This window comes from Ranitomeya imitator, chromosome 2, assembly GCF_032444005.1.
Source record: "Ranitomeya imitator isolate aRanImi1 chromosome 2, aRanImi1.pri, whole genome shotgun sequence".
In the NCBI taxonomy this organism is placed as follows: Eukaryota; Metazoa; Chordata; class Amphibia; order Anura; family Dendrobatidae; genus Ranitomeya; species Ranitomeya imitator.
The window spans coordinates 784910379-784924118 of NC_091283.1; the positions used below are offsets into that span (position 1 = coordinate 784910379).

General features: G+C 43.1%; 1 protein-coding gene across 5 annotated transcripts in view; it reads right to left on the minus strand.

Moving 5' to 3' along the window:
* FAM13C (family with sequence similarity 13 member C) overlaps nucleotides 1–13740 on the minus strand; it is a 286221-nt gene that overhangs the window by 138318 nt on the left and 134163 nt on the right. For 4 of the 5 annotated variants that reach the window (XM_069753563.1, XM_069753560.1, XM_069753562.1 and 1 more), the window contains exon 5: nucleotides 6707–6764. In XM_069753563.1, coding sequence (XP_069609664.1) covers nucleotides 6707–6764 — 58 coding nt within the window. The remainder of the gene's footprint in view (nucleotides 1–6706; nucleotides 6765–13740) is intronic. The other variant, XM_069753561.1, reaches the window with a different exon arrangement.

The window sequence follows — 13740 nt, forward strand, 5'->3', positions numbered from 1 at the left end:
TCTTTTAAAATACTGGATCAACTAACTTTACAGTATTTTTCAACATAAAAACTATCTGTACTGTGTTCATAACTGCTTCATAGTAACTCCTCATAATTCAGATTGTCATCTATCAATTCCCTTTTAGCAGCTCTCAGACCCATTCCTTCATCTCTCCTTATTAGTTCTGCTCTCCTTATTTCTATTCTATGTATGTCACCACTCTAGCTGGTGGTATAATTTCTCCTGTATATGAGAGGAGTGATATAGAGGGTAAGTCCATACAATGATAAGCTGCAGGTAGACTAAAACTTCAATGTATAACAATGTACACTAAAAGCTAACACATAGAATAGACAATCCTCAGTGTATCCTATGAGATGCTGCTTCTGACTGTCCTCTCTGCCTTCTGCTTGCAAGCTAAGAGGGAATAACTTATCATCAGCAGGAGGCAGGCTAGTCAGGCTGCAGCTGCATCAAATGGCAGTTACTGAGACTCTGCAGTGTGAAGTTACATCACATATGATATAATGATACTCTGCAGTGTGAAGCTACATCACATAGCATACATTGAGACTATTTTGTATAAGTTAATTACAGTTGTTTTATGTCACTGCTGCGATTAGATATGACAGAGCAGAGGAGTATAGTGTGGACTCTGCCCCCTCTGCAAAGTGAGAGGAATTGTCCTAAATGTAGTCTGCAGTAGAGGAACCATATCAGATTGGAAAAAGGAACCTAAATGACAGATAACTCAAAAGTGGAACATCAACAAAAACAAACTGTACAATATCTATAATTATGCAAATTGTCAAAGATATTTCCAGACTCAATGAAGTTTCATAAGTATGACCCCAATATTAACCTATGCTGCTCTATACAAGCTAAGCCAAATTTGTTGGAGTGCTGCCTTATGGGCTTACTATCGCATAGGGACTTTTGCATTGGTAAATAATTGCTGTCACATTTCAGACCGAAGTGGTCAGAGGAAATCAGCATGAAACAAGCCGAGTGCCGATATGTATGTACTTACAGAAGTTATAGGTTTGTTCTCTCATAATACTAGATAAAAGGGCTGTGATCACCAGTGCAGGAGGTCACAGCAGGAGCCTGTGTAATGCTGTTTTCCACAGATCAGCAGAAAACCTCACTGTAATGCATTATGCAGAAGCACTGACATATACAGAGCAACCGCAGCAGTAAATTGTTCTTTATCACACCTTCTGTCTACGCTTAATATCTTGCCATTTACACTGACAAAAACAGGAGATTTTGAACCAATGGACTATCCCTGCAGACATCGCATTGATAGTGGATTCTGTATAGCTAGCCTGACCCTTTGCATCGTTTGAGTGTACAAATGGATGGTCCAACACACTTTCTTTAAAGGGGCTTTCCACCACTCGGACAACCCCTTCTGAATCCTTATCTTTCACCCCAATAAAACAACACCTATGCTCACCTCTGGTGCAGGTGTAATGGGGTGACAGAAGCAGTGATATGCCTCCCCCACTTTGAACCATGTTTACATTAAAAGACGTGCAGTCTTATAGAGTTTATGAATGTTAATATACTCGTTAATTGCTATTTCAATGTGTGTGTACTTTACATGTGTTGTGCATAGGGTTAGGGTACCGTCACACTATACGATTTACCAACGATCACGGCCAGCGATACGACCTGGCCGTGATCGTTGGTAAGTCGTAGTGTGGTCGCTGGAGAGCTGTCACACAGACAGCTCTCCAGCGACCAACGATGCCGAGGTCCCCGGGTAACCAGGGTAAACATTGGGTTACTAAGCGCAGGACCGCGCTTAGTAACCCGATGTTTACCCTGGTTACCAGCGTAAAAAAAAAACAAACAGTACATACTTACATTCCGGTGTCTGTCCCTTGCCGTCTGCTTCACGCACTCACTGACTGCCGGCCGTAAAGTGAAAGCACAGCGCGCTGTGCTGTGCTTTCACTTTACGTCCGGCAGTCAGTGAGTGCGGGAAGCAGACGGCAAGGGACCTGACGGACACCGGAATGTAAGTATGCACTGTTTGTTTTTTTTTACATTTACGCTGGTAACCAGGGTAAACATCGGGTTACTAAGCGCGGCCCTGCGCTTAGTAACCCGATGTTTACCCTGGTTACAAGCGAACGCATCGCTAGATCGGTGTCACACACACCAATCTAGCGATGACAGCGGGAGATCCAGCGACGAAAGAATGTTCCAAACGATCTGCTACGACGTACGATTCTCAGCAGGATCCCTGATCGCTGCTGCGTGTCAGACACAGCGATATCGTATGGATATCGCTGGAACGTCACGAATCGTACCGTCGTAGCGACAAAAGTGCCACTGTGTGACGGTACCCTTAGGGAAAGGTATAGAGAATAGAATAGTGGGGGCACATCAGAAATAGGGGAATGGGAGTGTGAGAAAAGACTTAGTTAGCATAAGGGGTTTTCCAGGTTGGGAGGAGCTACAGATGGGTGTAGGGCAGAACAGTGGGATATAGTTATGGGACTTCCTGGTTAGTGAGCAGAGCCCGGGCAGCCATGCCCCGGGCAAGGTGAAGTGAAAGAAGGTAGACAGATAGCCATGTGGGTGAAGCTGCTGAGACAAGAAGGGACACCATGCTGAGTGGAGTGCTGGCGGTCACCATCTTAAAGGGAACCATTCAAAAGAGGATCTGGGGCCTATGGCAGGGATTAGGCGGAGCTGAGATGGGGAGCCTTTTACCTTTCCTTCTTGAAACCGGACAAGGGGAATGCGAGGAAGCTGGTGTACCTAGAGGCAGGGACATCATGGAAGGGGCTGAGATTACTAGGGAAGGCAGAGATTGCCAGGACGGGACAGGGATTGTCCAGAGAGGCAGCGATTGCAAGGAAGACAGGGAAAGTCCCAGGAATGTCACTGTGTACGTACTGTGCCGCATCTGTAATGAAAGCCCTGTTATCAATTAAAGTTGAACCGTTAAGAAAGGACATTGTATCAGGAGTTGGTTGTGAAACCCGGGGATCTGGAGCCAGAATGACAGAAGCTGAGGGGTCTCCAGCAATTAATGTGAGTGTTCTGCTGCGCATGTTACACATACAGCAAAAGGGACAGTATGTTTCATTTGTGGGGAGCCAGGGTGAGGGAACACTACAGCTCGTTGCCACGACTACCGCCAGGGCCGCCTAACACAGGCACCGTTCCAGTGGTGTTGGCACTGGCTCTCCCAGGGCTCTCGTGACACTGTCATGTCATGCTATCCCTGTGGCCAATCAGCGCTGGCTTCATTCTTCTCTCCTACAGATGTAATTGACTTCCGGAGGAAGAGAGAGTCCAGCAGCAGCTTTGACTTCCTCTGGATGTCTTGATTCATCCAAAGGCGGCGAGAATAAGAAGCAAAGAGGTCCTGGCCGTAGAGACAGGTACAGTAATTAATTGGCTGCAGCAGTTAGCTGACTAGAAGAGCAGTGGAACCGGTCATCTGACCATTTGTCAGACCATATGAGACCACAGAACAAGTCGCCATTTACTCCTATCCAGGAGAAGACCACCAGAACAGCCTGCGCTGGAGGAACTATACGCAGTGAGAATACGGTTTTTATTTTACATTTTCCTTCCATTTCTTTTTTTTTTAGTTGCACAATCTCTTACAATGTTTGCCCTGTACTGTCAGAATAGCTGATTACAAACCTGCTGGCTGCCTATATTTCTAAGATCTCTCCAATAAAAAAAATTCACATGGAGCCTCATTTCTTAAAAGAAAATAATGGGGAATACTGAACTTTCTTCCACTGCAAAAAACAATACTGAGACTTGCCCCTGAGGCTACATTCACATATCCATCCTAGAGAAACGGTCCCATTTTTTCGATGGTGCCCTCTTAGTTGTTTCCACCTTTTCTCACCGAGGCAGGCAGACTGGCTGCACTTTTTTTATCCAATGACTCTTAAAAGTGTCAGTTAAAAAGGATGAAACTTGGGTGGAAAAACGGATGTACAAAATGTGTGTTCTGTGCTTCACCAGTATAAATGGATGCCCATAGACTTTAATGACTGAGGCTGATCCACAAAATGGATGAGAACAGCACTTGCTCTGAATCTCATTTTTCCAACTGATGCCTGTATGGATTAATTAAACTTTATGGGTCAACGTGTCCAAAAAAAACAAAAAACCTGTACAGCCCGAGAGCACGTCACACGGATGTGTGAATGTAGCCTTAAATACAGGCTGCTCTTAGGCACACAGTAAATCTACAATATCCCCCAAATCAGCTCACGGGACTTATAATTCAATGTTAACTTTACTATACAAATAGCTGTAAGATAAATGAAATATTAATGTCTTTTGTGCCTAACAGAAAATTCACCCCTGGGAAGGACACAAAATGACAAACAATACTTCTAGTGGATAATACGGTATCTCTGTACATGCAGCAATATCTTCGACTCCGAGAGTGGACTAAAATCTTCAACTTTATCTCAGGAACATAAAAATAGACAGGACAGCTCAGTTGACAAAACCAGTGCGAATCGACCAGAAGTTCTTAAAAAATATATCACTGGACTTCTTTAATAATAAACATTTAGCAAATAATTATATGATTGCTGTATAGATAAAAAAAAATTATCAAGAATTATGGGAAATTTATCCTGATAAACTATTGGTCTGACAGGAGCCAAAATGATCAGGGCCAGCTCCAGCTCCAGGTGTTTGTTGGCCCTCGGTGAAAGAGTCTCAGTGGCCCCTTTAACACATACCACAATTAATGATGCACAGATAAATATAGAAATATAGGTATAGAACAATGCCAAAGATTTCTTACATTACATGAGTGACATCTACTGTAAATTCTACAATAGCTCAGAAACCGGCGAATCCTCACAGAGCAGAGCACATAGAGTGACTACAAACTTATCATTTTAAATCGGGCAGTATAGTCCTCCATACAAATATTATGGGCACCACATAGTCCTCCATAGAGTATTATGGGCACCACATAGTCCTCCATACAGTATCATGGGCACCACATAGTCCTCCATACAGTATTATGGACACCACATAGTCCTCCATACAGAATTATGGGCACCACATAGTCCTCCATAGAGTATTATGGGCCCCACATAGTCCTCCATACAGTATCATGGGCACCACATAGTCCTCCATACAGTATTATGGACACCACATAGTCCTCCATACAGAATTATGGGCACCACATAGTCCTCCATACAGTATTATGGACACCACATAGTCCTATATACAGCATTATGGGCACCACATAGTCCTCTATACAGAATTATGAACATCACAGTCCTCCATACAGTATAATACCCACAGATATTGCTCCGTACTGTACAATGCTCACATATATTGCTCCATACAGTATATAATGGCCCCATATATTGCTCATTGCAGTATAACGGGTCTCACATATTGCTACATACAGTATTACGGGCCCCATATATTGCTTCATACAGTATTATGGGCTCCATATATTGCTCCACACAGTATAATGGGCCCCATATATTGCTCCATACAGTATAATGGCCCCATATAGTGCTCCATACAGTATAATGGGCACATATAATGCTTCATACATTATAATTAGACACATATAATGCTCCATACAGTATAATGGGGCCCCATATAATGCTCCATAAATAAAAAAATTAAAAAAAATCAAATACCCACCTCTCCGCAGGTCCTGTCTCTTCAGCGTCTTTTGACTCTTTGCACTGCTCGGAGAGGGCGCGCTGTACTGACATCATTGCGCCCTCTGCCCTGAGACATCACAGAGTCAGAAGATGGCGATGCTGAAGACACTGGAGCTGGGGTGAATGAGGAGAGGAGAGTATTTGAGAGGGGCCTGATGCCATCACTGGCACCAGGCTCCCCCGTCTCATGGGCTCCATAGAGTGTCGGTGTCCCCGATGCCAAGTGGGCCTTCCCGTTCATCTCTTTCCTGGCACATGCCCGGGTACGCCCAGTGGTGACGCGGCCCTGATAAGTGATCATGTAGCAACCTTCTCAATCATTAGCAATCTCTATGAAAAGCACTTCTAGGTCATGTCCCCATAAAACCCATTCAAAATAAATAAATATCATGGAATAAAAATGGCCGTGAGGTTTTATTTAGGGTTACAGAAATACTTGTAAAAATCTCCAATAAATAAACTTCCATGTATCATAAGTCCAAAATTCCAAACTTCCAAATAACCAAATCCACCCATAATGAGTGATTTTTTCCCCCACAAATAAAACCGTACGATAAATCGAATGAATAAATAACGGGAGGGAGGGTGGGCTCTTCTTTCTTCTTGCGCCAGCAGAATGAGGGAAAATAAGCGATCCAGGAGTTTATATAATTCAAAAAAGACCGCCAAAAACACCAACGGCCAATGAAAATGCGGTAAAAAAGGCCGCACAAAAAATAGCCAGAACCGGTTTGAACCATTTCTATTAAAAGAACATAACTCAAGAATGACCTCACATTAACCCTTAAAAACACCTAACAAGTACAAATAAAGGTGATAATTAGGGTATCTGGGGATATGAGACCTCCGCCATACAGTATTTGTCATATGTCTTAAGCGGGGGGGGCTAACATTCTGTGAAAAATAATATACAATGAGGTACTAGGAATGGCTGGCGTTCTATAAAAGAAATCTAAAGGGAAAATGTCTGACTCCATGCCAAAGTTTCATGGGTGTTACAAGTTACAATCCACGGTTAGGTCTGTTCTCACCTCACTCACATGCTGCAGCTGCTCAGCAAAGTCCTGAATCCGCATTATGGGACTGCTTCTGAAAAACAAGTAGAAATCATCAATACATATAATGTGCTCAATATTACAACAAAAGTGATGGAGTTTGGTTCTAATACAAGAACTACTACATATGAGAACCACATAATGACACTTCTGCATCTAAAGGAGACAACCAAGAGCAGATCCATTCCTGCAACCTTAACACAAAGTGAATTTTACATGGATTATAATGCATATTCTGCTCCAAAATCAGCATCGTAGCCATTGATTTACCTGAATTTAAACCCTGAAACTTGTGGAATAAAGTGATATGTCGCTTACTTACGTGGATTCTGGGGGGATTGTAGAAGGAAATCACATTGGGTAGCCGGAAGTGTATTAGCCCCACTGGATTCTTGGGTCATTTTGCCCTTGTAGTATGAGGAACATAACCCATGCAGCCAGTGTGCAGTGTATGGGAAAGTGGACGGTAATGAGAGGAGCTGTGACGGGCGCGGAGCAGCCAGGTGACAACACAGATCTCCACAGATACCGCACTTATTTGCTTGCACTCGGTCACATGCTGTTTTGTGTCAACACCTTTGTAGATGGCGCTGATTGACTGTGTGCTGTAATAACCACTGAAGAGCTCCTCACACAGACACAGATCTACAAAGATTAGATATAATCACTGGGACAAGGGGCTCTGGGCACCTCTCAGGTCATTAGCTGAAAAAGTTTCTTTTCCTCTAAAATAATAAACCCACCAAGGTAAGGAGGCCCATTTTGAACCCCATATTAGTTGTAATTATACATCATGATGGACTTCAAAGGGCCCATATATTATTCTTGAACAGGGACCCTTTTCTGCGTGTGTCCGCCAGTGACCCCAGTTATTTAGGAGCACCTCAGTAGCCTCTTTAACCCCTTAACCCGGGAGCTTTTTTCGGTTTTGCGTTTTCGCTTATCGCTCCCCTCCTTCCCAGAGCCATTAACTTTTTTATTTTTCCAACAATATGGCCATGTGAGGGCTTATTTTTTGTGGGACGAGTTGTACTTTAGAATGACGCCATTGGTTTGACCATTTTGTGTACTAGAAAAGGGGAATAAATTTCCAAGTGCGGTGAAATTGCAAAGAAAAGTGCAATCCCACACATTTTTAGTTTTGCTTTTTTGCTAGGTTCACTAAATGCTAAAACTGACCAGCCATGTTGATGTTGATTCTTCAGGTCAGTACGAGTTCACAGACACCAAACATATCTAGGTTATTTTTTTATCCAAGTGGTGAAAAAAAAATCCAAACTTTGCTAAAAAAAAAAACAAATTGTGCCATTTTCCGATACCCGTAGCGTCTCCATTTTTCGGGATCTCGGGTCGTGTGAGGGCTTATTTTTTGCGTGCCAAGCTGACGTTTTTAATGATACCATTTTGGTGCAGGTAGGTTCTTTTCATCGCCAGTTATTACATTTTAATGCAATGTCGCGGCGACCAAAAAAGAAAAAACATGTAATTCTGGCATTTTGACTTTTTTATCACTACGCCGTTTAGCAATCAGGTTAATCCTTTTTTTATTGATAGATCGGGCAGTTCTGAACGCAGCGATAACAAATATGTGTAGGTTTGATTTTTTTTTTATGGTTTTATTTTGAATGGGGCGAAAGGGAGGTGATTTAAACTTTTATATTTTTTTTTATTTTTTTCATATTTTTAAAAACTTTTTTTTTTTAATTTTGCCATGCTTCAATAGTCTCCATGGAAGCCTAGAAGCTGGCACAACTGGATGGGCTCTGCTACATAGAGGCGATTGTCAGATCGCTGCTATGTACCTGAAATGCAGGCTTGCTATGAGCGCCGACCACAGAGAGCCTCTGGTTGTCATGCCGACACACTGATGACCCCCAATCATGTGACGGGGTCACCTATGCGCACATTTACAGCCGGATGGCTGGAAGCGTTTGTTAAATGCCACTGTCAGAGTTTGACAGCGGCATTTAACTAGTTAATAGGAACGGGTGGATCGAGATTCCACCCGTGCTTATTGTGAACACATATCAGCTGTTCAAAACAGCTGACATGTCCCGGCTTTGCTGCGGGCTCACCACTGGAGCCCACATCAAAGCGGGGGATACTGCCATCTGGCATACTATTCTGTCTGATGGCAGAAAGGGGTTAAGGTTTTGAAAAATTAATCTATTCTTGGTTTGAGGCCCTGGGGCTCCAAAGAAAAGGGATTTGTACCTCAAACATCCACTACCTGATAGTTCTCCATGTATAATTTTAGAAGGTGTCTTAATAGCTTGATTACTTGTACTCTTGTGATATATGCTATCAAAGCCCATGTAGTAAAGGAGGTGGCTACACAGCAGATTCGAGTCCAGCTGCTCTAACCAGACGTGGTTTCATATCCCAGAAGATGCCAAATTGCTTATGATGATTTTTCGGTTTCCTCAGGAACAATAATCATCAAGCTACTAGAAGGTGGCCCGATTTCAACGCATCGGGTATTCTAGAATATTTATGTATGTATATAGCAGCCACATAGTATATAGCACAGGCCACGTAGTATATAGGAGTACTAAGTGGCCTGTGGTATATACCATGTGGCTGCTATATACATACATAAATATTGTAGAATACCTGATGCGTTAATATAGGCCACGTACTAAATAACACAGCCCACGTAGTATATAACACAGCCCACACAGTATAGAGCAGCCACGCGGTATATTGCAGCCACGCAGTATATAACACAGCCCACGTAGTATGTAACACTGACCACGTAATATATAACACAGTCCACGTAATATATAGCACAGCCCACATAGTATCTAACAGTGGCCACGTAGTATATAGCACGCAGTATAGAACACAGCCACGTAGTATATAACACTGCCCACGTAGTATATAGCAGCCATGTAGTATATAACGCAGCCCACGCAGTATATAGCACAGCCCATGCAGTATAGAACACAGCCCACACAGTATCTAACACTGGCCAGGTAGTATATAGCAGCCACGCGGTATCTAACACAGTCCACGTAGTATTTAGCAGTGTGGGCACCATATCCCTGTTAAAAAAAATAATTAAAATAAAAAATAGTTATATACTCACCCGGCGGGATCCAGCGTAGATCCAGCGAACCTCTGCCGCCATCTTTCGTTCCCAGGATGCACTGCGAAATTACCCAGATCACTTAGCGGTCTCACGAGACCGCTAAGGCTATGTGCACACGTTCAGGTTTTTTCGCGTTTTTTTCACGGTAAAAACGCTATAAAAACTCATTAAAAACGCATACATTATGAATTATATCATTCTGCATGTTTTGTGCACATGATGCGCTTTTTTCCGCGAAAAAAACGAATTGCGGTAAAAAAAAGCAGCATCTTCATTAATTTTGCGGATTTTCTGCGTTTTTCCCACTATTCTATGCATTTGGGAAAAAACACACAAAAAAACGCACCAAAAACGCATGAAAAAACGCGAAAAAAACGCATGCGGATTTCTGGCAGAAATGTCCGGTTTTTGTCAGGAAAATTTCTGCAAGAAATCCTGACGTGTGCACATAGCCTTAGTCTTCTGGGTAATTTCGCAATGCATCTCTGGGAACAGAAGCTGGCGGCAGGCGCGAGCGCATCGTCGGACTACGGAAGGTAAGAATAGCAGGTTTGTTTGTTTTTTTTAAATTATTTTTAACATTAGATCTTTTTACTATTGATGCTGCCTATGCAGCATCAATAGTAAAAACTTGGTCACACAGGGTTAATAGCGGCGGTAACGGAGTGAGTTACCCGCGGCATATCGTGGTCTGTTACCCTGGCATTAACCCAGTGTGAGCGGTGACTGGAGGGGAGTATGGAGCGGGCGCCGGGCACTGACTGCGGGGAGTATGGAGCGGGCGCCGGGCAGCAGGGGAGTAGGGAGGGACTAATCGGACTGTGGCCGTCACTGATTGGTCGCGGCAGCCATGACAGGCAGCTGGCTAGACCAATCAGCGACTTGAACTCCAATGCAGACAGAGGCCGCGACCAATGAATATCCATGACAGACAGAAGGACAGACAGACAGACAGACAGAAAGACGGAAGTGACCATTAGACAATTATATAGTACACCTTGATATGACTCTGTAGCATCTCCTCCTACTTGATGGGATAGACCTGAGTCCACCAGTAACATTGCTCGGCTACATGTAAATAATAAATTATCCTCATTCACAAATTCTGGTAGTTTGCTATAGACTGTTCTATTAGTTTTCTCATAAAGAGCCCCTGCTTCCCTTCTCCAAGAACTGTTATTTAAAGGGAACCTGTCACCCCGTTTTTTCGATATGAGATAAAAATATGGTTCAATAGGGCCTGAGCTCTGCTTTACATCAGTACCTTTCATATCCCCGGTCAGTGAAGACTGACTGCCTGATAAGAGATAGGTAAATAGTAAAGTTCTTCCTCCCTTCCTCTAGGAGGCGCTCACTGCATACAGATTTATATAGATAACTGCCATTTTAATGGGGACATTATGCTGCCCCTAGTGGTGACTACAGGTTACAAGAATTATATTTAAAGGGAACCTGTCACCCTGTTTTTTTGATATGAGATAAAAATATGGATCAATAGGACCTGAGCTCTGCTTTACATCAGTACCTTTCATATCCCCCGATTCCCCACCTTTGCTGCAAAAATACCTTAGTAATCTCTCAGTTTTCGTAGGTCAACCACCCCGGTCCGATGGGCAGGGCCTAATCGCTGTCTCTCCCCCCGCTCCTCAGCATGTCAGACGTAACCAGATCTGTGAATAGCACAGATCGCGGTCAGTTTCTGCGGTTGCGCGTTGAATTAGCGTCTCACGCGTGCGCAGTATGCTTTGACCAACTGTGGGCAAAGCATGAAACCTTTATTGCGCATGCACCGGCTTTTGACCATATGCTCTGTGCCCCAGAAGCATAGAAAGACCCGGCGCATGCACAATAATGAGTTGAATGCTTTGCCCACTGTTGGGCAAAACATACTGCACACGCGCAGAAAACTACGCCAAAGAAAGGAAAGAAGATTCGTAGAGCAGAGCCGGAGGTGGCAATTAGGCCCCGCCCATCGGACCGGGGTGATTGACATACGAAAACGGAGAGATTACTAAGGTATTTTCTCAGCAAAGATGGGGAATAGGGGGATATGAAAGGTCCTGATGTAAAGCAGAGCTCAGGCCTTATTGAACCATATTTTTTTATCTCATATCGAAAAAACAGGGTGACAGGTGACAGGTTCCCTTTAAATATAATTCTTGTAACCTGAAGTCACCACTAGGGGCAGCATAATGTCCCCATTAAAATGGAAGTGATCTACATAAAACTGTATGCAGTGAGCGCCTCCTAGAGGAAGGGAGGAAGAACTTTACCATTTACCTATCTGAACCTATCAGGCAGTCAGTCTTCACCTGATATTGTAATTTGTTTCATTAAATATTCTTACATAGACAAAGTATTTTTGCATCTCCAGTTAGATATTATTTGCTTTCTTGTGCAGATTTAACCTTCTAAATACTCTGAAGATAATATTTACCAAGATCAGCAAAGTCGCCATCTACATTACAGACCAGATGAAGAGTGCAAACGTCAGGAATCTCTGTATTGTGGCATCACCTCCCTAATTATACACAGTAAATATCCCCATTGCAATAAAAAGAGTTATGTCAGGCTCAAGCGAGAACATAAAGACATTTACAATAAACAAGACGTCCTGTAGATCATTTACACATGTCTGTCATTACATCCTTATAAGTAAGTTATCAATACTGTCTGATTGATAGGCATGGAGACTTAGAGGTCTAAGGTTTTTGCCACCTAATCTGAGAGCAGCATAATGTAGAGACAGAGACCCTGATTCCAGCGATGCGTCAGCTGCTTGCTGCTGTTTTGATAAAATCACTGATTTATCAGCAGGCGATTCACTAGAGGACTAGTAAACCTGCTGCCATATAGTCCTCCTTATTCATGAGCTCTCTATAAACCTGCCCCCACCAGTGATTGGCAGCTTTCTGCCTATTCTCAGCGTACACAGAAAGCTGCCAATCAGTGGTGTGGGTGAGGTTATACTGAGCTCCGCATTCAGAGAACGGGAAGATCTGCAGCAGATAAAACAGGGATTTTATTAAAATTGCTGCAAGCGGCTCTGTAAGTGATACATAACTGGAATCAGGGTTTCTGCCCCTACATCATGCTGCTTTTATATGGAACATCAACAACCTGGTGACAGATTTCCTTTAAGCTCCCATACACATTAGACGGCAACTGGCCAACTGACTGTCGAGGGAAATGTTGAGATGTCTGTCGGCGGCTTTCTCATAGAGAACACAACAGTCCTTGACAGAACGAGCGCTCCTCTGTATGGGAGAGAAAGCAGTATATATCTAACAAGATAGGACGGTATGTAATAAAGACAGGAGGCATTATAAATAATCCAATATGTAAGGGACGGTTTTTGGTTTTACTATTCTCTTTTGTGTCTTCAGGTTTCTTGGTGGTGTGTGAACATGATCCTACAGACTTGTTCACTGTGCAAGTAGCCCATGTGTTCCTGTTTCCATAATTGTTCTCTTGTGTCTACAAGACTGGGGAGTTCCACCACTCCTCTTGGGCTATCTGCACAAAAGCTGTTCTACCCTGTATGCACACATGGATTTTTCCTCTCTGAACCCTGTTCACACAGGTAATATACAGATGATCAGGTTTTTAAATACATCAGATAGGGATTGCATACATTAGTTAGGACTGCTCTGATAAGGGTATACCGTGAAGATTGGTAGAGCAGCTTAGTATACATTTTTTGCAAAAAACGTATCAACCAAATACCCTGTTTTTTACATCTTTTACTAGCACTTGCGGATTACTGCAACATTTTTTCAAACTGAGTGTTTTTGGTTTTACTATTCTCTTTTGTGTCTTCAGGTTTCTTGGTGGTGTGTGAACATGATCATACAGACTTGTTCACTGTGCAAGTAGCCCATGTGTTCCTGTTTCCATAATTGTTCTCTTGTGTCTACAA